Source organism: Ostrinia nubilalis, chromosome 10 (genome assembly GCF_963855985.1).
Source record: "Ostrinia nubilalis chromosome 10, ilOstNubi1.1, whole genome shotgun sequence".
Lineage (NCBI taxonomy): Eukaryota > Metazoa > Arthropoda > Insecta > Lepidoptera > Crambidae > Ostrinia > Ostrinia nubilalis.
This window is the reverse complement of record NC_087097.1, coordinates 11,351,550-11,377,533: the sequence shown is the minus strand read 5'-3', so window position 1 is coordinate 11,377,533 and position 25,984 is coordinate 11,351,550. Positions and strand designations below refer to the sequence as shown.

General features: G+C 37.4%; 1 protein-coding gene and 1 long non-coding RNA gene across 2 annotated transcripts in view; both read left to right on the top strand.

The window, feature by feature from the left end:
• The window catches only part of LOC135075259 (uncharacterized), a 173,773-nt gene that overhangs the window by 112,979 nt on the left and 34,810 nt on the right, over nucleotides 1–25,984 (top strand). The window lies entirely within an intron of this gene.
• LOC135075240 (ATP-dependent translocase ABCB1) lies at nucleotides 439–24,204 on the top strand. The gene is made up of 23 exons (XM_063969612.1): nucleotides 439–678; nucleotides 12,710–12,767; nucleotides 13,458–13,736; nucleotides 13,966–14,066; nucleotides 14,142–14,313; nucleotides 14,430–14,601; nucleotides 14,707–14,837; nucleotides 15,039–15,263; nucleotides 15,749–15,874; nucleotides 16,839–17,042; nucleotides 17,585–17,755; nucleotides 18,000–18,189; nucleotides 18,447–18,529; nucleotides 18,826–18,987; nucleotides 19,184–19,288; nucleotides 19,494–19,655; nucleotides 19,741–19,944; nucleotides 20,354–20,595; nucleotides 20,890–21,046; nucleotides 21,373–21,567; nucleotides 21,936–22,142; nucleotides 22,647–22,793; nucleotides 23,527–24,204. Exons 1-23 carry the CDS (start codon nucleotides 584–586, stop codon nucleotides 23,719–23,721), a joined length of 3,783 nt encoding a protein of 1,260 aa, XP_063825682.1. The 5' UTR covers nucleotides 439–583; the 3' UTR covers nucleotides 23,722–24,204.

The window sequence follows — 25,984 nt, the reverse complement described above, 5'->3', positions numbered from 1 at the left end:
TTTTGAACCAGGTTCCGATGTTCTCATTCAAAGCCTTACCTACATCTTATTCCTCCCAATGTACCAAAATACATAAATCCGAGAGAGAACGAAGAGAAAATAGACTTGAGATGGCCTAGGTGTTGACTGGGAGATAATGTTTTTCATCCATCGTATTAGAAAACAAAGTCATTTTTATTTACTGTTGACTGTAATAAAGTGTTATTAACTTTATTGTGTAATATTACGTTTAATACTCGTAAATTACATTAATAAACGCTTGGTGCCTTTTGCGTCCGTAATCTTACTCGTACATCCACAAGTAAATCCTTCCAAACAGTCTTTATTTGTGTGTTATACCGTAGTAGTAGTAGTAGGTAGGTATATCTATATTGGTAAAATACCAGAAAGATATTATTACAATATTTTATCAGAACGATAACTCGTATCATTTATAGACTGATGGTGGCCAGTGGTTGATGGGAATTGGACGTGACACCACGCAAGTGCTACACCTTGAAGTATTGAATCATTAAAATTGTATTTCTATGAAAAACTGGGAAGTGAAATTTATAAAAATTGAGTGCAAGTTGCAATCGGTGCAATGAAGAGCAAGGTGTATGATTTGAATGGAACGGGGAAAGAAAAAAATGGAGGATTGCCCACGCCGGATTTTGTACCGAAGGACAAAAAGAATAAGTAAGTTATGTACCTACATCTATACTCGTATTATGTTCCACTAGTTGCTTAAAGTTAATAATTTTTCGCTGTTATCTTTTGATCAATTTGATTGATTTCCTTCAAAAATGAAAATTTTACGTTTCAACATTATTAAAAAGTATGAAAAGTCCATGTCCTGAAAAGGGGGAGTTTGCTTTAATTGACAGAAACAATTCGCTGAAACTTTGCAATTATTGTTCTTGAAATACAATCAAAGATTTTTGCATTGTGAAATCTTTAATTTTATTTTGAAATCGAACAAAAGCTTTTACAGGCACTATCTTATCAATTTACAATAATTTCCAGAAACGCTTTCGGTTCGTTTCATTGACATCTATTTCGTTATGTGCTTCGGTAGGTAGGTACCTACTAATTACTTAGGTACAACTATGTAGAACAATTATGTAAATTAAGTATTAACTGTGGATAAAGTAATCCATTTGTGTTGTGTGCTTGTATGGCACTACTTGTACAGTCGAACAAACAATTTGTTACAAAATAACACTTAAAACAACTTCGTATAAAATGCTAATCTTTAGATTGATGTTTCGTCGTATGAATACGATTATACACACTACCAAGGGTGGCACTAAGTTCAATGTATAACCTCATATCCTCTTTCGTGTTTTCTTGTACTGTTTATTTGTATTTGTGTGATGCGCAATGTAATAATGTGTTTTTTTCTTTCTTTCTATCAATCAACATGTTTCCAATGATTATTTATAGGTTTTAACACGATGCCTCGTCAGGCAAATACAGGTAATATTTAACGAAACGTCTTTCGTCGACCGGGTTGCACCGGCCGTGGTCACAGGCTGACTGGAGCGTCGAATTAATTCAATTATGCAACGTAAATGTTTAAAATTAATTATTTTCTAAATTAATTAACCGTACATAATATCGAAAGTGCAAGGGCCCAAGTCAATTTAGTTTTATGGTAAGCTGATTGCTATCGACTGTACTGTTATTACCTAGATCGTAATTCACCAGGTTACTAAGGAGACGATACTGTTGTTGCTAGTATCAACAAATTGATAGTAAGCCACGTCAGGCGATTCGCTTTCCCAAGGCCAGGGCCACCCTCCCACAGGTGGTGTGAAAACCGTGATAACCAACCACCTTGCAATTTCACATCGCTAGTTTGGTCCGAAACTTTTCAGTTATCAAAGCAAGTCATGCATTCTTGGGGTGTGAATCACGATACGATCATGCATTAGTGGCGTCAATTAGAATTTTCCAGATAAGCAGTTTATTGCTATGAAAAGACAATGCCGGAAATTGGCGTCTTTTTTTTTTCGCGCGGCCATCGACCAAACTTTGTTTTTTGATTACAAAATAACAAACCAAACTTACTATGACATGTATACCTCTAAACTCAGTCTGAACTGAGTTACGAGCATTACAAGTTTGATGATTTTCATACTAGATTTGCTTTTTGCGCGCAAAGTTTTGTAAGAAATTGCAACAAAATAGTGAGATTGTATGTGTAAACAAACAATACCATCCATTAAAGGCTCCAGACATCAGTATGGAGCAGAATCAGCGCAATAAAAAAATAGCGCAATATTTTGTTGCAATTTCTTACAAAACTTGCGCACAAAAAGCAAATCTAGTATGAAAATCATCAAACTTCTAATGCTCGTAACTCAGTTCAGACTGAGTTTAGAGGTATACATGTCATAGTAAGTTTGGTTTATTACACTATTTTGTAATCAAAAAACAAAGTTTGGTCGATGGCCGCGCGAAAAAAAAAAGACGCCACTTTCCATACAAAATCTGGCATTGCCATTTCAGCATTTTTTCAATATTAGAATATCGCGTGCTTCGCTTTAGGTTTTATCATAATAATAATTATCATGTAAAGTAAACTGACTTAGATCAGGCACCATTTTGAAGAAAATACACAACAAAAATGAAATTAAATCCTTAATTAGCTGATGAAATAAATAGCAGAGTTGGTAATTAATGTTGTTATTAAATCTACTTTAAAAGCTACTCGTAGGTACGGCTATAATTTGTTATGGGGCGTATTGTAGTAAACTTCATTGAAGTTCATTGTTTCGAACTACAACCCTCAGGCTGAAAGCGCGGGAAACGGCGAACTGAGTAGGCGTCTTTTTTTGGCTTTTGTAAAATTAATTTGAATTAAGGATCAAATAAGTGGTGTATTGTATATATTTTGTTACTTTTTATCTGTATTTACGTAGTTCTTGTGTAATTTCATCAGTTATTCGGTAAGTCATTGCATTTTGATTTTTTCGTGATGTGTGAACCTGACGACCCTGGGGGAGGCGTAGTCCCCCAGGCGTCCAATTTTGTTACGATTTCTAATAATTTAACCGATATGGAAACCGATGGATCATTATTTGACACGGATGGGTCTGGAAAGAATGTAAATTCAAAGAATAAACGTAAACGTTCCTCTGTGCAAAAAGTTTGTAAACACTGCAACAAAAAACGGAGAAGGAATCGAAAATCTAATTTAGGCGGCACTGCTAGTGAATTTGAATGCCAATGTATTAATGAACTTACTACTCTAACGCAAACCACTTCAACTCCTATTGATTCTTCACAAGTAGGTGATACACTTGTACCAGGTCAAAAGACTAGTGAAATTTTAGGTGCTAGTGAAACACGTACTCCTGTAGGAAGAGACCTTTATGTAGCTACTGACTTAGCCCCTTACACAGTTCATGTGCAAAAAGAACAATCCTCTCCAAACGAAAATTGCACCTTACACCCCGTATCATTTGGGCATTTTCTCAAAAGAAACAATATTAAAAACATTGTCAATGGCAGTCTTAAAAGGATAGGTAGGAACAGAATTTCAATTGCATTCTCTAAATTTGAGGATGCCAACGCTTTCCTTAACAGTAACTTGCTGAAATCAAATACTTACAAAGCATTCATACCCACATTCAATGTGACACGGATGGGAGTCATCAGAGGTGTACCTGTTAGCTGGAGTGATGAGGATATTATGAATAATATTAGTGTTCCTACAGGATGTGGAAATATAATCAAGGTAAGGCGCTTAAAGAAAAAGACAACTTCTATTGGCAAAACTGAATTTTTGCCAATTGAAACTGTCGTAGTGACATTTGATGGACAAATTTTGCCAAAAAGAATATTTCTTTGCTACAACTCTCTTCCTGTGGACCTGTATATTTACCCCACAATACAATGTTTTCAGTGCTGCCGATATGGACATGTTAGGAGTCAATGCCGTTCGTTAGCGAGGTGTTTTAAATGCGGAATGGGACACACTGGTGACACTTGTGATGTTGACGAAGAAAACATAACCTGCTTCTTGTGCTCTGGTCTTCATATGGCCACGAGCAGGAAATGTCCTGAATATGTTAGGCAAAGAAGTATCAAAGAATCCATGGCTAAAAGCTGCATAACTTATTCAGAGGCACTAAAATTACATCCTCCGATATCAAAGTCATTTGCTGATGTTTTGGTATCGGGGCGTTCTGGCCAACAAAATTCCTTGATTCCTCTCAGCCCACAGCAACCGCATACTAATAAACAAAACACTTTAAACACCTCATATAAAAAAACAGTTCTCATAAAGCCTAGAACACCGCATAGGCCTGGTAAAGGTTATGATCGTCATGAACACGAAACACTAACTAAAGACTACAGTACTCCTATCTCCCCCAGTAGAAGCATTCTTAATAATGATAATGATTCAACTCATGATTTAAATAGTTCACTTTCTAACCTCTCTATTCGAGACCTTATCATTGCGCTTATCACATCTTTGACACATAACAACAACATATTACCGTCCAACGTTGCCATACCGAAAAATGATGTACTAGTTAATAATATTTCTACTGTTTATGGGGAAAAAGTCCCTAATAGTGCAGTGGAATTGCAGGAGCATTAATCATAAGAAAAGCGACCTAAATTATATAATAAATTCTTTAAATCCGTTTATAATAGCTCTACAAGAAACTTGGCTTCGGCCTGACTCTATTTTTAAAATTTCCGGTTTCTCTTGTATTCGAGAAGACCGCTTTGATAACTACGGTGGGGTTGCCTTACTTATAAGGCACCCAATGCCATTTGTACATATTCCTATTCCGCAGCATAGTAATGATTTTTCGATTATCGCTGCTTCTGTAAATAATATATCTTTTGTTTCTATATATATTCCACATCCCTCAACTTCTATTTATGATGAAATCGAACCAATTTTGAGTGTAATACCTAAACCTGTTGTAATAATGGGGGATTTTAACGCTCAACACCAATCTTGGGGAAGCACTACTTCTAACCACTATGGAAATCGCATTCTTGACTTTTTGGATAGAAATAATTTATGTTTCTTAAATACTGGAAATCCTACACGGCGCACCCTTCCTGACGAGGGGGTAAGTGCTCCTGACCTCACAATCTGCAATCCCAGCCTTGCGTCCTCTCTAACGTGGTCGACCTTACCTTCTACATACGGAAGCGATCACTATCCGATAACAATTACCTTTCCAACTGACCAAAAAATATCTCCCACTCGCCCTCCTCGACTAAAGCATAAATTGCAAAACGCTGATTGGAATTTATTTAAAGAAAGAGTTCAAGAAAAGATTTCGTCTTTGCCTTCTATAATAAATTCCAATCATAACGAATGTGCAGAGGCTTTAGCTTCGTTATTATTAGAGACAGCTGACGAAACTTTCCCCTCGAAAAATCCTGCTCGTAATAAATTACCTGCTCCCCCTTGGTGGGACTCTGAATGCTCTGACGCTATCAAAGAAAGAAAGGCAGCTGAGAAAAAGTATGTTTCGGACTCGACTGAAGAAAATTTTGAATATCTTTCACAAGTTACCGCTAGTACTAGAAAACTCTTTAAGCAAAAGAAATGGGATAGTTGGAAGAATTTTTGCTTTTCCATCTCTCCGGATACTCCTTCATCTGCAATTTGGTCGAACATTAGACGATTTAGGTCAGCTTTTAAGGAATCCACCCCAAAAGTTCTCCCTACATCATTAACTGATAATTTTTTAGACAGACTGGCTCCATCGTCAGTCCCGGAATTAATTACTCCCTTGCTCATGTCCATGTCAGAAAACGTACAATCCGGATTAAATGCTCCTTTCACTTTAACTGAACTTAAAGGTGTTCTTACTTACGTCAAGGACTCATCACCTGGTCCTGATGGAATCCCTTACTCTTTTCTTGCTCAGCTTTCGGATTCCTCTTTGAATTATTTTTTGAATTTAATTAACTCGATAATTTTTAATGGAAATATACCCCCTTCATGGAAAGTTCAAGAAGTTTTACCTATACTAAAACCAAATAAATCCCCCTCAGAGGCAGAATCATATCGCCCTATAGCTCTTTCTTCGGTTATGGCTAAAATTGCGGAGCACTTAGTTAAAAATCGACTTGAGTGGTATGTGGAGAGTAAAGGATTTTTAAGCAATAGTCAGTTTGGATTTCGAAAAGGTAGGAGCACGTCAGACAGCATTGCAATATTCACCACTGACATAAGACTAGCGTTTTCGATTAATGAACATTTGTTAGCAGCTTTTCTAGATATTTCCGCCGCGTACGATAACGTAGTGTTGTCCCTACTTGTAGAAAAATTGTACAAATTAGAGGTTCCCGTGATTTTAATAAATTTTATTGTAAATATCTTAGTCGGTAGAAGTGTACATATTTTTAATGAAGACTTGGAAAAGAGAACGAGGTTATTATGGAATGGGCTCCCTCAAGGTTCCGTTCTAAGTCCTCTTCTTTTTAATATTTACTCTCATGATCTGGAATCTTCCTTTGGTAATGGCATTAACGTACTCCAATACGCTGACGATTTACTTTTGTATGTATCTGGAAAGAATACTGAAATCTTATGTAATACATTGAACTATAATCTTACTGTCCTAAAATTGTGGTTAGATAATAATGGCATGACTCTATCCGTGCCCAAAAGTTCGGTTGTTCTTTTCTCACGAATGAGATGCCCACCACCAATTACAATTTTTTATGATAATATTCAAATACCGATAAGTAACGAAGCCAAATTCTTGGGTGTTATTTTAGATTCAAAGTTGACAGGACTTTCACATTTCTATTATATTAGTGCAAAATGCGAACGCTTACTTAATATTCTAAGATGTCTGCGGGGAGTATGGTGGGGAGCTCATCCGTTTTCACTAAAACTTCTCTATAATGCAATTATCAGAAGCATTCTTGATTATGGAACGCAATTCCTGGAACCATGCAGCGTTGTTGGTCTACGAAAACTAGACGTCATTCAAACAAAAGCACTACGCACTGTAGTAGGTGCAATGAAATCAAGTCCCAATAATGCTTTACAACTAGAATGCGTGGATCCTCCTTTAAGACTCCGGCGACAGTTTCTTAGTGATAAATTTTTATTTCGTGCTTTGCAATTATCCCAACACCCCCTTTATCACAGATTACTAACTTTATCCGAATATATTCAATCTTCTCCGTATTGGACACATAAAAATACTCCGTGTCTGATAATTAGCTTTCAAAAATTTAAATCTCTTCAAGCACCTACTCATAGATCACTTTATCTCCCAATATTCTCTTCAGATTATGATTCATTAGTATTATCCCTTAATATTTACTTCGATATTAATATATCTAAGATGGACAGATATGCTAATACAAAGTTCAATCTAGTATTAGAAAATAACTGGTTTGATTGGCATCATTTATATTGCGATGCTTCAAAACATCACCAGGATGGTCCTGTTGGAGTAGGTGTTTTTCACCATCAGTATAAAATTCATCAAATGATAAAATTACCCCCTGAGTCTTCAGTATTTACTGGGGAATGCGTTGGTATACTCAAATCTTTAGAATATATTCTTTTGATGAAACTTAAAAAGTCCGTAATTTTCTCAGATTCCAAAAGTGCCCTTCAGGCCTTAGCTAAGTACCCTTTTAAATCTAATATTTTTTATCCAGTAATTATGAAATGTAGGAGCTTGTATAATAAATGTATTTCGTTGGGATTACAAGTAGCTTTCGTATGGATTCCAAGCCATTGCAACATAACGGGAAATGTCAAGGCTGATAAATTTGCGAATGATGCGGTGTCTAGTGGTGACAATTTCCCATACAAAAATTACTGTCACGATCTAGTAGCTCTACCTAAAGTGTATCTTCGTCAATCCTGGGAACAGGACTGGAGCATTAGTAGTCAGACCAAAGGAAAACATTATAAACAGATACAACCAACTATCCCAATTAAACCGTGGTTTTTCAAATCCTATTTACCTAAAATTTCTACTACGATTCTTATTCGTATGAGACTGGGACATGTGTGTACACCTCAACATTTGGCACGAATTCACATTATCTCTGATGATACTTGTGAATGTGGAGATGAAGTGGGCGATTTAAATCATATCTTCTTTGCCTGCCAAAAATATGATTCCTCTTCCTTTATCCAGTCATTAATATCCCTCCGTGTCCAACTACCTACATCCATAATTTGTCTGTTATCCTCTAATGATGTAAATATATATAAATGTATTTCTATGTTTATTATTACTTATGATATTAAAATATAGCCTGATACGGCTATATTTTATCCTTTTTATGTCATAAACATATTTTCTGTCTAATGTACATAGTAATATGATTAGTTATTAATTATTATTATCCTGTAAACAATAACACCATTCCTGCCTGATCCTTCAAAATTTTCGCTCTTCCCGGGTATTTTCCTTTAAAATCCGTTTCCCAACCTTTACACCTCGTCATTGGCAAATGCACAAGCCGTGCGTGCCAGAAAAAAAAAAAAAAAAAAAAAAAAAAACCCTCAGGCTGGGTTGCACCATCTTACTTTGTTTTTAACAAACGTCAATAATAATCTGTCAAAATCCACACACAATACACCAGTTATCGTTATAGTCACGGTTAAAGTTAAGTGGTGCAACTCAGCCTCAGAGGTCAAAACTCTAATGACGTCAGACTCCCTTTTTGGTAATGAGTAGGTAATAAATACAGTGGCAAAAGGAACAATAAAATTACTAATAACAAAAGAAAGTAAAACACAAGCTACGATGCAATGCTACGACATGCTACGGTACTACGAGCTAAAAAGGTCGTACAATTCGATACTACGGAATTTGACTACTATATTTTTTATGTAGTAAGTAATCTGTAACTTGACCATCGCAGCTTTAATGATCAGTTAATGACAAATAATTCAAAGTTTTTATAACACCTACTATCCGTTCGCGATAAGTTTGCCGATGGCGATATTACGTCACTCGAAGGAAAGCGTCTAAGCATAACTTTAGCAAATTAAATTGAAAATATTTTTTATTTATTAATATTGATAAAAATTGTGTATTTGCGTAAAATAAAACACTCAATTGCGTTTAATCACTAATTATTTGCGTTTAATCGCGGTTGGAGGAGGGGTCGCGCATTCCACGGATCGGCAAACTTAGCGCGAACGGGTAGTATGTCTGTTAGGGCTGCTAGTAAACAAAAAAACATGACCTTAGCAAAGCTTTCTGAAGTAGTAAGTCATCTTGATTAATCTAGATAAAATATTCAGTACATACCTATGTAACGTGGAGAAATAAATGTGTCACTGTTATAATCGCTTATAACTATCTACATTAGGGTGGTCCGTATTCCTACGAAAAAAAATTTTTTTCTTATATTTTGCGGGGCACCACGTAATCCATATGAAAGTCTTTCATTATTTTTTTTTAATTTTTAAAAGACATTTAGGGGTCGCTACCAAGGTTTGAATTTTAAGTAAAAACACAAAATCTGTATTTGTTAGATTCATTTATTTTTAGCCAAAGCCAAATAAAAATCTTACAAAATTATTGTTGTTGCTATGAACTAAGCAGTGTTGTTCCTGACAAATTTAGGGTTGCCGTATTCTAATTCTAAAATTGCCGGATTTTTAAGGAAAAGTAAGAAAATTGCCGTATTGTATAAAATGTTTATTTGGAAGGTTTAAATTTAAAAAATACAAGTGATGTATTATGTAATATGCGTATACTACTTTTAAACTTACTTATTTTATTCTTCACTTTTTAAAGTTTTGAATAATTTAGTCCAAGAACCTACCCGAATAAAACTGAAGAATCTACCAAAATGATAATAACGATTTTAGATATTAAAATCTCGGAGATAAGGTTGCATTTTTGGCGTTTCTTTTCGTGGCGCTTCTACTTCATCTATGGTTTACAAGTTTTTGCGTTCCATTAGACGAAATATTTATTTTTTGTTTACTAAAACTCATGAAAAACTTATAAAACTCTACTTTACTCAATTGCCGTATATTTTGATACGGTAATGGAAGAGCTGCCGTATACCGTATTTATGGTGCCTAAGATGCCTGAATGCCGTATATTACGGCAATTGCCGTATCAAGAACAACACTGGAACTAAGATATTATGTACAATATACATATTTGAATCAATTGTTTTTAAGATATAAGAGTTGACTTGTTAGTATCTCGACGCGTCGGTACCATGGTCGGTACAGAAGAGGGGTTAAGGGGAGAAGGGGACAAGAAGCGATTGTCTATTCTATCTATGCGATGTTCATTTGCACGTAAAATGTGATATAAGCACTTAAATAAAACATTTATGAAACCATGATTTAAGATCTTCAAAGCTTTTTGTAAGTATTCATTCGAGACGAGAAAAATATTACCGGAGCTCGAGAATTCTCGAGTTTCGAATTTGAAGCTTTAATATTCTTGAAAGCCTATTTTCTTAGACAAAAGTAAGTTTTTAATTATTTAATAGGTTAACGTTGCTTTTAGACTGGTCTAGTCTTTCCTTTTTTACCCGACTGCGTAACGCAAAGGAGTGATAATGACGTGTTTAACAGCCCATGTATGTATGTTTTTTGAAGCACTATAGAGACCAAACTCCTGGGTCGATTTTTATGATTCGCACGTCAACCGATTCTTCTTAATCTTAGACTAAAGACATGATGTTAGTAAAAATTCAATATGGCGACTACTGGACGCCATATTGTGAAACTCAACAAACTTTGGCATGTGGGGTATCGTAAGATTTGTTTTAACTGTGAGAGTGATGGTGATACCAGGCCTGTTCATCTCCGCGAGTTTACATCGAAAACAAAACACGCACGATGGCCCACCTACAGGATACTATTCGACAAGGCCTCACATACGAGCGAACATTGACTTAAGCACGCGTATTCTTGTGTATGATGGAAGAAAATTCAGAAAATGGTGTACTAAATACTGTGCAGTAATAGTAATAATAAAAACACAGAATTTTTAAAGTTGCCTCAAGACACTGAGAGGTAAATAAGTAGTTAATATTATTCATGATAATTCATGCTAAATCATGTATTTCCTCCGCCATTTTCCGCAGTTTGGCACCTCACGTCACTTCATTTTACCGAAGTCAGCCCTATAGCTTCGGCGCAGTGCCGATCACTGACGTTTGTCAACAAAATGGTGCTTGACTCTTGAGACAGGCTAAATTACACCATATTGTTAATGACATTGAGCATACATTTTTTTAAATACCTTCGCGAAGTAAAACTTCTGTACGTAGTACTTATTATTATTCTGTGGTGATACTGGGTATATCAAAATTGGAAAATATTAAAATGGCCGATTTTTGGCGCCATAAATTATGTATTAAAAAAAATATCTCAAAACCTATCGAGTGGGGTATCAAAATAAATGTTTTTTTTTTAAATAGCTTGCAAAATGTATTATGTTCTTTAACGAAAATATTAAAATAAAAATATTATTGAAAAAAAAACCCAACAGTAAAAATGAACTGAAATGATACAAGAAAGAAACAAAAAAGAAAGTGTTCACAAATGCAGTCGGAAGCATCAAACACTTATCATCATCATCCTCATCAACAGCCCTTTACAGTCCACTTATCATCATCATCATCATCATCAACAGCCCTTTACAGTGCTGGACTATGAGCCTCCTCCGCGGGAAGAGTAGGGGTTGGTGACAAATGTATTCTATTCTGCCGTCACCACACGGCTTATCACCAACTAACTATACTACAAAAAAAAAGTCATTGATGCTTCCGACTGCATTTGTGAACACTTTGTCTTGTTCCTATCCTTTCAGTTCATTTTTACGTAGTTGAGTTTTTGTTTTTTTGTATATTCGATTTAAAAATTGTTTTTATCGAATTTCAACCGATTTCTACAATTTTAATTAAAGACTCGAGACCCGAGAAAACTCGAGACTTTGGCCTCGAGAATTCCCGAAACTCGAGAAAAAAAATAGGTCGAGAAATCAGAAACCCTAATTGTACCTATAACTGATATTAGTACAATGTCCTAGATAAGTATTAGATAGGTACCTACGCAATGAAAGAATGTCTACCAAAAATTAATCATCTAACCAATCTATATAACAGCTTTTACTAAGTAGGTTATTTATTAGTTTTAAGTTGAGAAGTCTACTGTTGGTAATCTAAACCAATCAGCTCAAAAGTCATATTTTAGATTTATTTTAAAGTAGGTAGGTACCTATTAAATATCAGTGGTAAATGTTGCCAGTAAACATTTAACAGCTGCTTACCTGATCACGGCTTCAAATCCCTTGTGGCGTTTGAGAATAGGTACCATTTAAAATTGAGGGATATTTAAATCTAGAAGCCCTTCAGTTGAGTGAAAGATTTGAGTAGCGTTTCAGTATTCGGCCGTCAGTGCAGTATATTACATGTGCGTACAATATACATACATAACACGTGTGGTTATTAAAACACGCAATTGCAATAATCAAGACTAGCATCACCACAACACAACTGAGAGGAATCTTTGATTGAAAACAATTGATAACAATTTACTGCAATCTCAAATCTTGAAAACAGACTAACAATAGATTATTTACCCATCGACTGTATGTAACTAATAAAACCTAACAATAAACTACATAGTAGTACCAACTACAACAATGTATAACACATCTAAATAGATACAAAAAAACGACTTTTATTTAATTAATTAAACTACAAAACCCATTTATTGTTGCAGTGATTTAGAACCTGAGCCAACTCCAGAAGAAGTACCTAGCGTTTCTTTCTTCAGTTTGGTATGAATAACTTCTATCTAATTTAGAATCCTCTTGTAATCGACTCACCTTGCTACGAGATATCGTAAAATAATAATATGATATTCAATAAGAGTGTTATTTATCTTTGCAAGATCAGCTTATCTCGAAGACATCGTAATCAGACAAATGATAAAACAACCTATTACATTCATTTTGAACATTTCTAGTATTATTATATGAAGATTCACAGTATGATAAATATGATAATGAAGCACACGATTCTCTAAAATAGGCGTCTATCTAACACATCGGCAATTTTTCTGGTGCTGATAGGCGATGGCCTCGGCTAATACTCGTACCTGCCTATATACAAACCCGTTTGCTTCTTGTCTTTCTAAATGTATAACTTTAATTATGTAGCTTCGATTAAGTTTAACTACGGGCACGGATTGATTAAAATGGTTATTAACTATTAGATTGTTTGAAGATTTTATCGTTCCCATTTTCACTTCCTAATGGAGTAATGGTTTTAAACAAAGCTTTATTTTTAACCACAACAACTGGGAAACTCTTGGCCGGTTTGTTTCATTCGCTCTCGTTAATTTTGAAGAAGAAAACATGGCAATGATGGCCATTTGCTGTCGCATATAATAGAAAAGTGCCGAAGACAAAAAAAAAACTGCGTTAGATATAAACCTAACAATAATTTCTTTTTTAATTCATTTACAGTATAGATTTGCAAGAACACAAGACAAATGCTATATAGCAGTAGGTATAATATGTTCCATACTGAGTGGTTGTTGCACCCCTCTAAACACACTTCTATTCGCGTCGCTGCTCCAAAGTATGGTGGACTACGGGATATCTCTCCAGATAGGACAGCCAGACCCAGACAGCTTTAAGACCGCCTTCACCGAGTTCGCTATTTACAACTGCATAGTGGGAGCAGCACTGGTCATATTAAGTTACACTGCTACTGTATTGATGAACATTGCTGCGTATAACCAGGTAATTGTAAAATAAGACACGGCACTATTCCCACCTCTTGTTCCCACTGCGGAAACTCTTTTGTAACCAGAATCTACAGCTTTATCGCCAACAAAAACTCTACTAGTGAAGGAAGACTAAGACACTAGAAACACAACACGGAATTGATAAAGAACACATCACACGACAGATAGATAAGACATAGATAACTTTAATTTAGATATCCATAATCATTTACGATTATTTTTAGGTATACAAAATTAGACAAGAATACCTAAAAGCAGCGCTGAATCAAGATTTCAAATATTTCGATGTCCACCAAACTGGGGACTTTGCTGTAAAAATGACGAAGTAAGTTTTTTCTCATCTTTTTTCAAACCTATTAAATGATCTTATATGCCCACTTACACACTTTTCCTTTTTCAGCGATTTAGTAAAACTAGAAGATGGCATAGGCGAAAAACTGGGCACATTTATTTTTTACCAGGCAGCCTTTGTCAGTTCAATAATCATGGCTCTAGTCAAGGGATGGAAATTGGCACTACTCTGCCTGATATCTTTTCCCATAACGCTTACTCTAGTGGGCCTAGCTGGATTTGTAAGTAAATATTGTTTATTCAGATTCTTCTAACATTTTCAAGCAATGGAATTTAATTCTCATCTCCACGAGGTTTCATTAATGTCTCACGAAAACACGTCTTGTTATAACAACAGATTGCATCAAAGCTTTCGAAAAAAGAAGCGGTAGCTGCAGGCAAAGCAGGCTCTATCGCAGAAGAAGTAATATCATCAGTACGCACGGTGTACGCCTTCAGTGGACAGCAAAAGGAAATCGATAGATACCAACTACATCTTGCAGATTCAAGAAAGATCAACATAAAGAAAGGTAGGTTAATATGCACCAGATTAAGAGAAGCACCGTCCATTTGTGTCAGACTTCATGAGCCGACAATCATGTCGATTGTAATTTACTTCTTCATCCTTGTTGCAGGCTTCTACAACGGAGTGGCAATGGGTGTACTATTCTTCTGCATCTTCTGTTCCTATGCTCTATCCTTCTGGTTTGGGTATAAATTAATGGTTGAAGAACCAGAAAACTACGACGTCTATACCATGATCGCCGTAAGTCCCACTGCATTGCTATCTTGTTCTAAAAGTTCTAAAAGATCGACATTGACTGTGGATAGTGATAGTATAGAGAAGTAACATTTCAAGAGGCAAATACATAATTACAAAAAAAGATAGTGGACTCTATCTAAAATAGGCTACCAGATTCCATGAAAATAATTTGGAGAAATGATTTGAAAATAAGAAATCTTTCAGGTATTCTTCGGTGTAATGATGGGTTCCGCCAACTTCGGTATTTCGTCCACACTTATGGAGGTGTTCGGCAGTGCTCGCGGCGCGGGCGCACAGATCTTCAACCTGATCGACAACGTGCCCACAATCAACCCACTGTTGGACGCAGGCACGAAACCACCATCAATCGACGGCAACATCGAGCTCAAGGACGTCGTATTCCAGTACCCTTCAAGGCCTGATGTTCCCGTGAGTATTACCTTTGTCATCTTTTTTTAGCGCTTGATGACGTACTACCTACTTATATCTTTGATTATTTGACAAACGTATGCACTGATGCTAACTCATCAGTATTATTTAAAAAATGACTGGGAAGCTGTACTGAATGATATTCAAGGAATTTTGAGTTCAAAATCTCAAAAAAATAAATGTAATGCTGACTGTTGAATCAACTTATTAATTCGCATGGACATAGAATCCATCATAATTCATCATTTAATTAAAATTATAAATATACGTATAATCCGTCACGTACTTGAGCCTGATTAGTGGTTAGATAAAAAAAATATGTCGAGGACTAACTAACTAACCGCCATTTTATAAAGCTTTACATCCCGGTGTGTATAGAGAAAGGGAACATCAATGGTTTTATTTTTTCCAATAACTCGTACAATAATGGTGGTGCAGCCTAAAAGTGGCTAACCTAAGAAACCTGTGTTCGTTTTTGGCTACAGGTGCTGAAGGGCGTGAGCCTGAAAGTGTCCCGCGGGCAGTCGGTGGCTCTGGTAGGCCACTCTGGCTGTGGAAAGTCCACCATCATACAACTCATCTCGCGATACTACGACGTGGTCGGAGGCAGTGTATGTATCTATACTAATATTATAAAGCTGAAGAGTTTGTTTGTTTGTTTGTTTACTTGAACGCGTTAATCTCAGGAACTACCGGTTCGATTTGAAAAAATCTTTCAGTGTTAGATAGCCCATTTATCGAGGAAGGCTATAGGCTATATACCATCACGCTACGAGTAATAGGTGCAGAGCAAAAATGAAAAATTTTGCGAAAATGGGTTTTCACGCGTACGAAGTCGCGGGCACAGCTAGTTGAAGATATAATTAAATTGGTAAACGATTTCGCCTTGCAGAGTTTAGACCGAAAAAGTGTCGCGTTTGCCATGCTGATATCGGCCAAAATTTAATTCTTGCCATTTAAATAGAATTAAACAAACTAAGAAAAAAAATGTATCGGTCCTTGCCAGCCTGGTTGCGGACGACCTAGGATCGGTCGTTGTGGAAATCCTTGGGGGGTCTTTATCCAGCAGTGGACGTCATTTGGCTGAAACGAACGAATCGGTCTTTGGTAACTGTAAATAAGGTACTCGTACATTAAATAATGTACGTTATCAAACGATAGCTTGAATAGAAACAAAAGCCTAGCGTCGTTGTTCAGTCGCTATCTAGTCAACAGCTCTACACTATCTGTTAATACTGGTTATTACTGTACAATAAACAAATAAACTATAAATTGCAAGTCATGCCATGCCAACATATCAATTATCGACGATATGAGCGTGAATACAACATGTGTGGCCGCAACGTTTACAATTTTAAGCCTTTTGTTTTTCATAGAAACACATTACATAGTAAAGGCACACTTATCAACCCGGAAAGACTATCAATCGCGAGGCGAGGTGATTACGTTACGGTGCGGATGTGTGCGATGCAGTACGGAGTTTCAAACAAAGAATACTGACAGCCTCGAGTTGATACGGTTACCATCCTTTTCCGGATAAGTGTGCTTCGTTCTTAAGCACGCCATTTGTTACAGGTGTTAGTGGACGGCAAAGACGTGCGCGAGCTATCAGTGCGATGGCTCCGCGACCAAATCGGCCTGGTAGGCCAGGAGCCGGTACTGTTCAACACCACGGTTCGCCAGAACATCCGCTACGGCCGCGAGTCCGTCACAGATGAGGAGATCGAAGCTGCTGCTAGACAGGCTTTCGCCCACCAGTTCATTATGAAGCTGCCGAAGGTATGGATATCCAATAGGAAACATCTATTTCTGATCTTTTGGCAGTTATGTACTTAGAAGCCTTTTTCTTATTGCTGCTTTCTTCACTTTCTCTCACATTTCGTCCTTGACCATTTCAGGCAGTCTTTTAGGGCCTTGAAAGTTAGGACATTGTAACATAAGCAAAAATACGACTTCGTAATCATTTTCCTAGTAAGGTAAAACAATAAATGAATTGGACTCAAATCAATTAGATTTGAAAACTACTCGACAGATAGTTTCAATTTCACTACGTCCTAGCGTCTTTGTCAACAATTTCGAGGACATAATATTTCTTTACAAGATATTTATATATATCTATGTACAGACGACAGCACATGAAGCTAAACATAGTGGCGTCTTATCTCGTTGTAATACAGGCTATTTTGCAACAAAAATGTATGATCTGATGTGCTGTCGCCTGTACATACAACTAGACCTCACGGAAATTAGGTAGACAGCTTGGACTATTCGAGCTTTAGATGCTGCGAGAAATATTTTTAAATTTCTGATTTTCTATGCAGGGTTATGACACTTTGGTGGGAGAAAGAGGGGCGTCTCTATCTGGCGGACAGAAGCAGCGCATTGCGATTGCGCGGGCGCTGGTGCGCAACCCGAGTATACTTCTGCTGGACGAGGCCACCAGTGCGCTGGATATGGCGTCAGAAGCTAAAGTGCAAAAAGCACTTGACAAGGTAATATGCTATGATATCAGGGTATTTATAGTTAATGGACAAAGAATACTTGTTTGAATGTAGGTATACAAAAATGCACATAGCTCGAAGAGACGATGGCCGTAGGGGCAAAAAAGTTTTCGCATTTGGCTGAAACGAACGAACGATACAAAAATGAAGCAGTCTTTGAAACATCCATCCATACACAGTCAAATGAAAGATCCTTTAGTGAATTCTCCAACTGACCATTGCTTGATATTTATAGGCACAAGAAGGAAGAACTACCATTGTGATAGCTCACAGGCTTTCGACGATAAGAAACGTAGATGTGATATACGTGTTCAAAAACGGAACGATTGTTGAGAGTGGAAACCACGAGGATCTTATCAAAGCAAAAGGACATTATTATGACATGGTCATGATGCAAACGTTCCCTGGCAGTGAAGATGACGCAGGTAAGAAACTAAACTTTAAGGCTGAGTTGTACCACCTTATTTTAACCGTAACAATAACAATAACCGGTGCTTTTTGTATGGAGTTTTACAGACTTTTGACGTTTATAAAAGTTAAAGTAAGTTGATGCAACTCGGCCCATCAAACCCCAAGCGGTCACATAAGACCGCGTAACAATTGGTTTCTATTGTGTCTCGATTTTAGGAAGCTGAAATACATCAAAACATACGAGCATAAGTCGACTTTTATCTGTTTTCAGAAATAGTTAAACAACTCACTCGTGAAGTATCTGTAATAAGTGAAAAGGATGATGAAGAGGAAATCGTGGGCGGTAGTGGTGGTGTAAGTATTATTTTAATGGAAGATGCTGCATTAAAAATAAAATGAAACGAGCTCTATCTTTGGTGGCTTGATATGTCTGTACTTTTCACGCTAACCCTTATTCAGTATTATTATTCAGTAGTATTATTATTATTCAGTCTAAATCTTATAACTAACATTTTCAATGTATCGCTGTTGGTTTCTATAAATAAATAAACCCAATTTTGGTAAAAAAGCAGGGGGTGGGACGTAGAAAAATTCATAAGCCAGTGAGAAATCTTAAAACTGTATCGTCTTCAATGATATTGTAATTTCAGGAAGTGGTCGAAGCTGAAGAGGAAAACACAGAAGTATCTTTCTGGAAAGTAGTGAAACTGAACAAGCCTGAGTGGAAGTCTGTGAGCCTCGCAAGTTTATGTTCTTTCGTCAGCGGATTTTCTATGCCATTGTTAGCAGTTATCCTTGGTGACTTCATTAATGTAAGTTGTAATTATTACATCTTTGCTGGAATTGGCTTGGGTTTACCTATGTCTAGATCTTTAGGTATAAAACAAAATTCTGATTTTAATTGAAATAATAAAAAAAAAGTAAGAAGAGACACCAGAATATATTTTGGTTGTTATTTAGCACATTACTTTACCAGTGTTACATGATGCCACAAAGTTTGTTTTTCAGGTTCTGTCAAATCCGAACCCTGACGAAGTTTTACCCGAAGTACGCAGATTCGCGCTGATATTCGTCGGAATCGGTGTCTTCTCCGGTATCACAAACTTCATAACGGTGATATATTTTTGTTATTACAATTTGACTTTCACGAGTTTAACAACCTACGATAACACGTGACTTTTATGTCCGATAGTTAAACAATTTCAAAACAACAACAATATAGTTCAGCAGTCTTGAGCGCTAATTTTCATGGTACCAAGTAATCAACGAGCGACTTCCAATTTCTAAGAGCCTATAATAATTATTGTGATGATTTCAGGTATTCTTTTACGCGATAGCAGGTGAATACTTAACGGAAAGATTGCGAAAAGTGATGTTCCACCATATGCTACAACAAGAAATAGCATTTTATGACGATAAGAATCACTCAACGGGAGCTCTTTGTGCTAAACTCTCTGGAGAAGCAGCTCAAGTGCAAGGAGTAAGAAGAATTGCTCATATTTATTAAGGCTTATGGCATTGCATTTAACCTTCATTTACTAAACAGGTCCATCTATTGTTTTCAGGCAACAGGACAAAGAATAGGCACCGTTCTTTCGGCAATAGGCACTTTTGGCTTCGCTCTTGTACTGGCCCTCATATATGAATGGCGAGTTGGTTTAGTAGCGCTCGCCTTCGTTCCGTTGATGGCCGGAATCTTGTACAAAGAAGGCAGAATGGTTAGCGCTGAAAGTTTCGGAACTGCGAAGACAATGGAAGCTAGTTCTAAGGTACCTAGATTAAACATGAATTTATTAGAAAACAGATCGATATCTCTATCGATGAAACGAATCGATCAATCAATTAACAGATCGATGATTTTATAACCCGATTAATATAAAAATTCACATACCATGGAAAAGGGACGTTTAATTTTCCCGAAATGTTTCAATGAAACTTTTCATTTTTATTCCTCCATGAGAACTTTCCGCGGATTTTAACGAATATTAAAAAAACGGACCTGTCGTTTTCGAATCATGCTAATCGCGACACATGAAACGATTCATTAGCAATAAATTATTCGCTATCTGCAATACCGAACTCAGGTATCGACTTCACCGGGTATGAAATGCCCAAATAAGAATCAGACTAATCGTATGTAGTTACCGAATATTAATATCGGCATATTTCTCAAATTAGATAGCAGTAGAGGCAGTATCAAACGTGCGTACAGTGGCATCGCTTGGCCGAGAGGGGCAGTTCCTCAAGGATTACGCGATTCAACTCCTCCCGGCTCTGCACCTGGCCAAGCGTTCAGCGCACTGGCGCGGCATCGTGTTCGGCCTCTCACGAGGTCTCTTCAACTTTATTTACGCTGCGGCGATGTACTACGGAGGGATACGCATCATTTACTACGGCGTGGACTTTGCCTTGGTTTTGAAGTAAGTATTTAGTTAGAAGTCTGTCATAAGACAAGTTACTAGCAGTTAGGTACTTGAGAATTAAATTCGATGGAACGATGAGAGAAGATTTCAATAGCGTTCCAGGATGGTAACAAAGGGAGATCTTGCTTACATGGCGTTCCTTGAAGGAGAGCCTTTAGAGAAATTTATGATGTTGAAGTATGTACCTACTTGAAATTGGTTTAACAATGAAGCATCATCACATCATGCAGAAAGCAAAAGATTAATTTTAGTCCTTATTTCAACGACTACAAGTGTTACAATTTATTCTAGATCAGCACAAGCCCTTCTGATGGGTGCATCGTCAGCTGCCCAAGCATTTGCGTTTGCGCCTAATTTCCAAAAGGGAATCAAGGCGGCAGGGCGCGTCACTGGGCTGTTGAACAAACGATCGAAGATCACCGACCCAGCAAATCCGATTGAAAACTTCGTAAGTTTGCATCTGTTTTTTACTAACTACCGACACAACGCAACAACATTAATTGAACCTTAACGAGACATTTCCACCTCTTTCCCATCGCTGCAACTTCTGTGTAGTTACGATCTACCGCTTGAGCGCCGATAAAAACCCAACCAGGGAAGGTCAATTTTGTCCCGGAGGAAAGATAACTGTCATTGGACCCGCACCGAAATGAATCTAAAGTCTGAAACATAGAAGTTCGAAATTCAGGATCGACTTTCTAATTGCGTCTTTGACTAACTTACAAAAGTATGAATATTTTACTTATAAAAACACCATTACCTATAATTTTCCAGAAAGGAACCGGAGAAGCAAGTCTGCAAGAAGTTAACTTCAGATACCCAACTCGGCCCCTGATACAAGTTCTCAAGAGCTTAAACCTTGAAGTGGAGAGAGGGAAGACCGTCGCTCTCGTTGGCAGCAGCGGTTGCGGGAAGAGTACTGTCATTCAGCTACTTGAAAGATACTATGACCCCGACGATGGAATTGTGGTAAGTAGGTATATTAATGTAAGACAACGTCCTAATACTGGAAAGTGCCCAGACACAAGTGAACACAGTCACGCTTTAGTTGCGCGACGACTAAGGCGGTGAGGAAGTAGAGTAGGTAAGTAGAGCTTCCCAAACTATGCGTCGCCGCGCCCACAAGACAAGCATCCTTTTTTTTTTTGGATGTACTGTCCCGATGCGTATCCTTCTCATTACATTCAACAAAGTAAAATAAATATTTCTTTTAATTTTCATTCTTATGTTTTATTTTAATTTCTAGTAAAAAAATATCAGAGGTTAGTCGCAAAAAATACAATGGCCGGGACAATCTCTTTTCGGCAACAGAATTTCAAGCTTTTTAAATTTTTCAGGCGCAAGACGGCACGCCTCTGCCAAAGCTCAGGCTAGCTGATGCAAGAAAAGCCATCGGATTCGTTCAACAGGAGCCCGTGCTGTTCGACCGAACAATTGGCGAGAACATCGCTTATGGAGACAACTCCCGGAGAGTTGTCATGGACGAAATCATTCATGCAGCGCAGCAAGCTAATATACACAACTTTATCACATCTTTGCCATTGGTGAGTAACGGTTTCATCAGAAACTTCAATAGCAAACAGTTGAATTTTGGTGAAAAGAACTTTTGTCATTGATAGCATTTTGATTTCAAATTGGCACGAACACGATCATGTTTGTGTGGTTTTTCGCGCGATATGGGTCAGAGAACACCGCTAATTAGGTATTATGCTTTTGCTAGACATGCACCGTTACATCCGACACAGGCGACTTCACACAGCAGAGGCCATGCCCTAATATAGCCAGTAACTCATATCCCCAAGAGTTACCTATCATTAGCGATAACCAACTGGTAATACCGCATTAAAAGACTACTACAATATTATTATTCTGTGCTACCACTAAGCAGGGCCATCTTTAACCTGTGAGCCCTGGGTACTTAAAGATCAAAGCAGCCCTTTTCATCTAAAAATAGTTGCTTTTTTGGGAGCAGAAGGGTCGATCGATGGGCCCGATGCTCAGTGGGAATGATACTTAGCAGAATTTAATAAATGTGCACCTCACCTCAGGGCTACGACACGAACATCGGCTCGAAGGGCACGCAGCTGTCCGGCGGGCAGAAGCAGCGGGTGGCCATCGCGAGGGCCCTCGTGCGCCGACCCCAGATGCTGCTGCTCGACGAGGCCACCAGTGCGCTCGACACCGAGAGCGAGAAGGTAAGATTTAGCCTATGGTGCGTCCACACTGGGCGCACGGGCTCGCGCGGCACACTCGACATTCTGCTCACTCAAGAGCAGGGTGAACACTGAGCAGGATGACAGGCATGACAGCGTGCCGCGCGAGCCCGTGCGCTTAGTGTGGACGCACCGCTAGGCGCAGACCACTGACTTTTAGTTGGCCGATAGTAGAGTCGGGCTGTTAATCAGTATGGAGATGTATGAAAGTGCTCACATTACACCGATTTGGTATCGGTCAGTTCTTCATACAAATTGAAACCGGGCCCAACTATCGGCCAACTAAAAGTCGGTGGTCTGCTTATAGACCATTATCGTACGTACGACATTAAAGTCAGTGGCCTTCAGAATAGATTCACATACAGGCCTGAAACTTTTGAAAACAACCCATCGGATTTTGAGGGTAGCTTAACCAGTACTTAAGCAGTGCTATAACGGAACATACTCTTGATTCGTAACATACACTATGACACAACTTGTAAGCTAATCGATGGCGAACACAAAAGAGACATGCTTTTAGTGGATTATGAGCCATTTCACAAAAATATTAAAGGCATCACGTGGCATGAACAAACTACTTACGATCTTTAGACCTCAACACCCAACACCATTATGCATCGTACAGTCGACAGCACATCAGACCATTCATTTTTGCGATTTACCATCTAAATGCCAGTCTTCAGCTTGCTGCCATCATACTTCCAAACCCTTGCAGGTGGTGCAAGAAGCGCTGGACGCCGCGAAGGCAGGACGCACGTGCGTGCTCATCGCTCATCGGCTCAGCACCGTGCGCGACACTGACGTCATCTGCGTGCTTAGCGAGGGCCGCGTGGCCGAGAGCGGCACGCACGCCGAGCTGCTGCAGCTCAAAGGACTCTATTACAACCTCAATAAGAGCGGGTATACGTAAATTACAAATCGAAACGCCGATTATTGTAACTACACTGTATAGATCGTTTCATCCACGAAGACGCGCCCCACCTATTTTTGGTCGAGAGAAGCGCGGGGTGCTTGATCCGATCAATTAGTGTATTATTATAAATTATTGTAGTGTGCGTGCACTCATGGATAATTTAGCGTGTACCGATAACACTCAAACATTAGCGGAAGAATGGTGGGGCGCGTCTTCGTGGATGAAACAATCTATAAGAGATTAAAGATTAGGATCTAGCGGGTATGTCAATAAATATGACATCGAAACAAACATCGATATTGTACACTAGAAATAAATCGTGTAAGATTGTTAAATAATTATGATGTTGCTGTCATTCAAATATTACAATCTTAATAAGTGAGTAAGTACACTAGAAATAAATTGTGTATGTAAAATAACAATGTACTTAATAAGAATAATGTATCATATTATCTACAGACCTTTCAATGAATTCTATTACCACCAATGATATTAAAGAACTATAGATATGTTACGTTCATAGAAATTACGATTTGAATCCGTGCCGAGCTATTCCAAATCGCACACATTGACAAATGTAACTGATAAGTGAAACAAAAGATACGAAATAGCACGCAAATGAAAGAGATAGCTATAGTTTTAACGATTCTGCACTAACTAATCTATGTCCGCAGCGCACGCATCCTTATCGCTCTAACGTCAAAACAAGATCGCTTTCTCTTTCTTAACTTGAACATGGCGCATGGCGTCTTGATTGTTTGCATAAATAATTGAAAATATAAATACTAAATAATTTTGCATAATCACATGTGGTAAGAGATCCCTTGTATTTTGTTTACTTTAGAGTCATAATTGGTACACTTTCGAAACACACACGATGGCATTTTTTATTTATTTTGGTAAGAACAGGAACTTACGGTGTGGTACGCACGCGATTGCGCACGACGCAGGCCTCTCGAAGACTAAACACAAGACGTCCCAATTGGGACGTATTTGAGTATTCACAGCGCGAGCGCTTATAACATATCTGCTTTTGTTTTTATATAATATCATTGATTACCACCTTATTAAGAGCAAATCTGAGAGTGAAATGGTACTAGAACAATACATATTATGTAAGTAAAGCATTTCTATGATAATAATAATTAATTTATGTCATGAGTAAATTGACTAGTGCTAAGAATTATTATTGTGTTCCCTAATTAGTGATCCTACATGTATGTAAAATATGAGATTATTAGCTATTTTACAAAAACCATTATTATTAAAATATCATATGAATTATGAATGTAAAATAATATTAGTTATAAGTATTAAATACCAAAGCAAGAAATTACTCTGGTAACAATTCCTATCCTTTTAATTTTTCTACATGTTTGTGATTACATTTTATTTTTTTAATAAAACTGTGAAGTATTATCCTCTATTTATTAATAATAATAACATTTAAGAAACACTTAAGACATACTTAAATACTACTTGATCACATAATAATGAGGTAAAAGTTACAACAAGGCACATTTAATGTTCCAAAAAGTAAATTACGAAATATTCTTCTTTTCATGATTTAACAGCCATTCTTTCCTATCTACTCCACTGCTGAATCCTCCACCTTTAGCGTTGGAAGCAACGAGTCGATGGCACGGTACTACTAGAAGGTGCGGATTGGCTCCGCAGGCTGCACCTATAGCGCGAGAACTACTTGCTGAACGTCCAAGTGATTTGGCTAGGTCTCCGTATGTCTGAGTTGAGCCATACGGCATTTTCAACAATTTCTTCCAAACATCCTAAAATAGTTATTTATGTCAGTAAAGCCAAGGATGACTTGTTTTTAATCTAAACCTTATATTATATCAACTTTTAGATCAACCTGTCTATAATTTAAATACCACTTGGTAAGTATAAAATATTTCAGTTCATACCTTTTGAAAGTCTGTGCCAATCATTTTTAATGGCACAGTGAACTTCTTGAGCTTGCCGTCTAAATAAGCGGCAAGTTCTTCTTCAAATTTTATCAATACTTCATTCTTTTCTTCAACAAAGCTACAAGAAAGCTTTTTGGATATACTTTTAATGGTGCTCTCATTGTTCTTTGAATCTTCGAAGCAAACCATATACAGGTAACTGTCGTCAGCTACAGCAGTGATATCACCAAGAGGAGAGTCAAAAGTATAATAATAAACAGAACATTCTGAATTATTAACAGAATATTTAGTAAAAATATGGTTAAGAGAAGTCATTGTCTGCGAACAAACATTTA

Excerpts from the sequence above, each read along its gene's own strand:
- LOC135075240 (XM_063969612.1), top strand. The coding sequence starts at position 584 with ATGAAGAGCAAGGTGTATGATTTGAATGGAACGGGGAAAGAAAAAAAT. Across the intron at positions 15,264-15,748 it reads CTTCAAGGCCTGATGTTCCC|GTGCTGAAGGGCGTGAGCCT; the intron begins GTGAGTATTACC and ends TTTTGGCTACAG. Across the intron at positions 19,289-19,493 it reads GTATCACAAACTTCATAACG|GTATTCTTTTACGCGATAGC; the intron begins GTGATATATTTT and ends TGATGATTTCAG.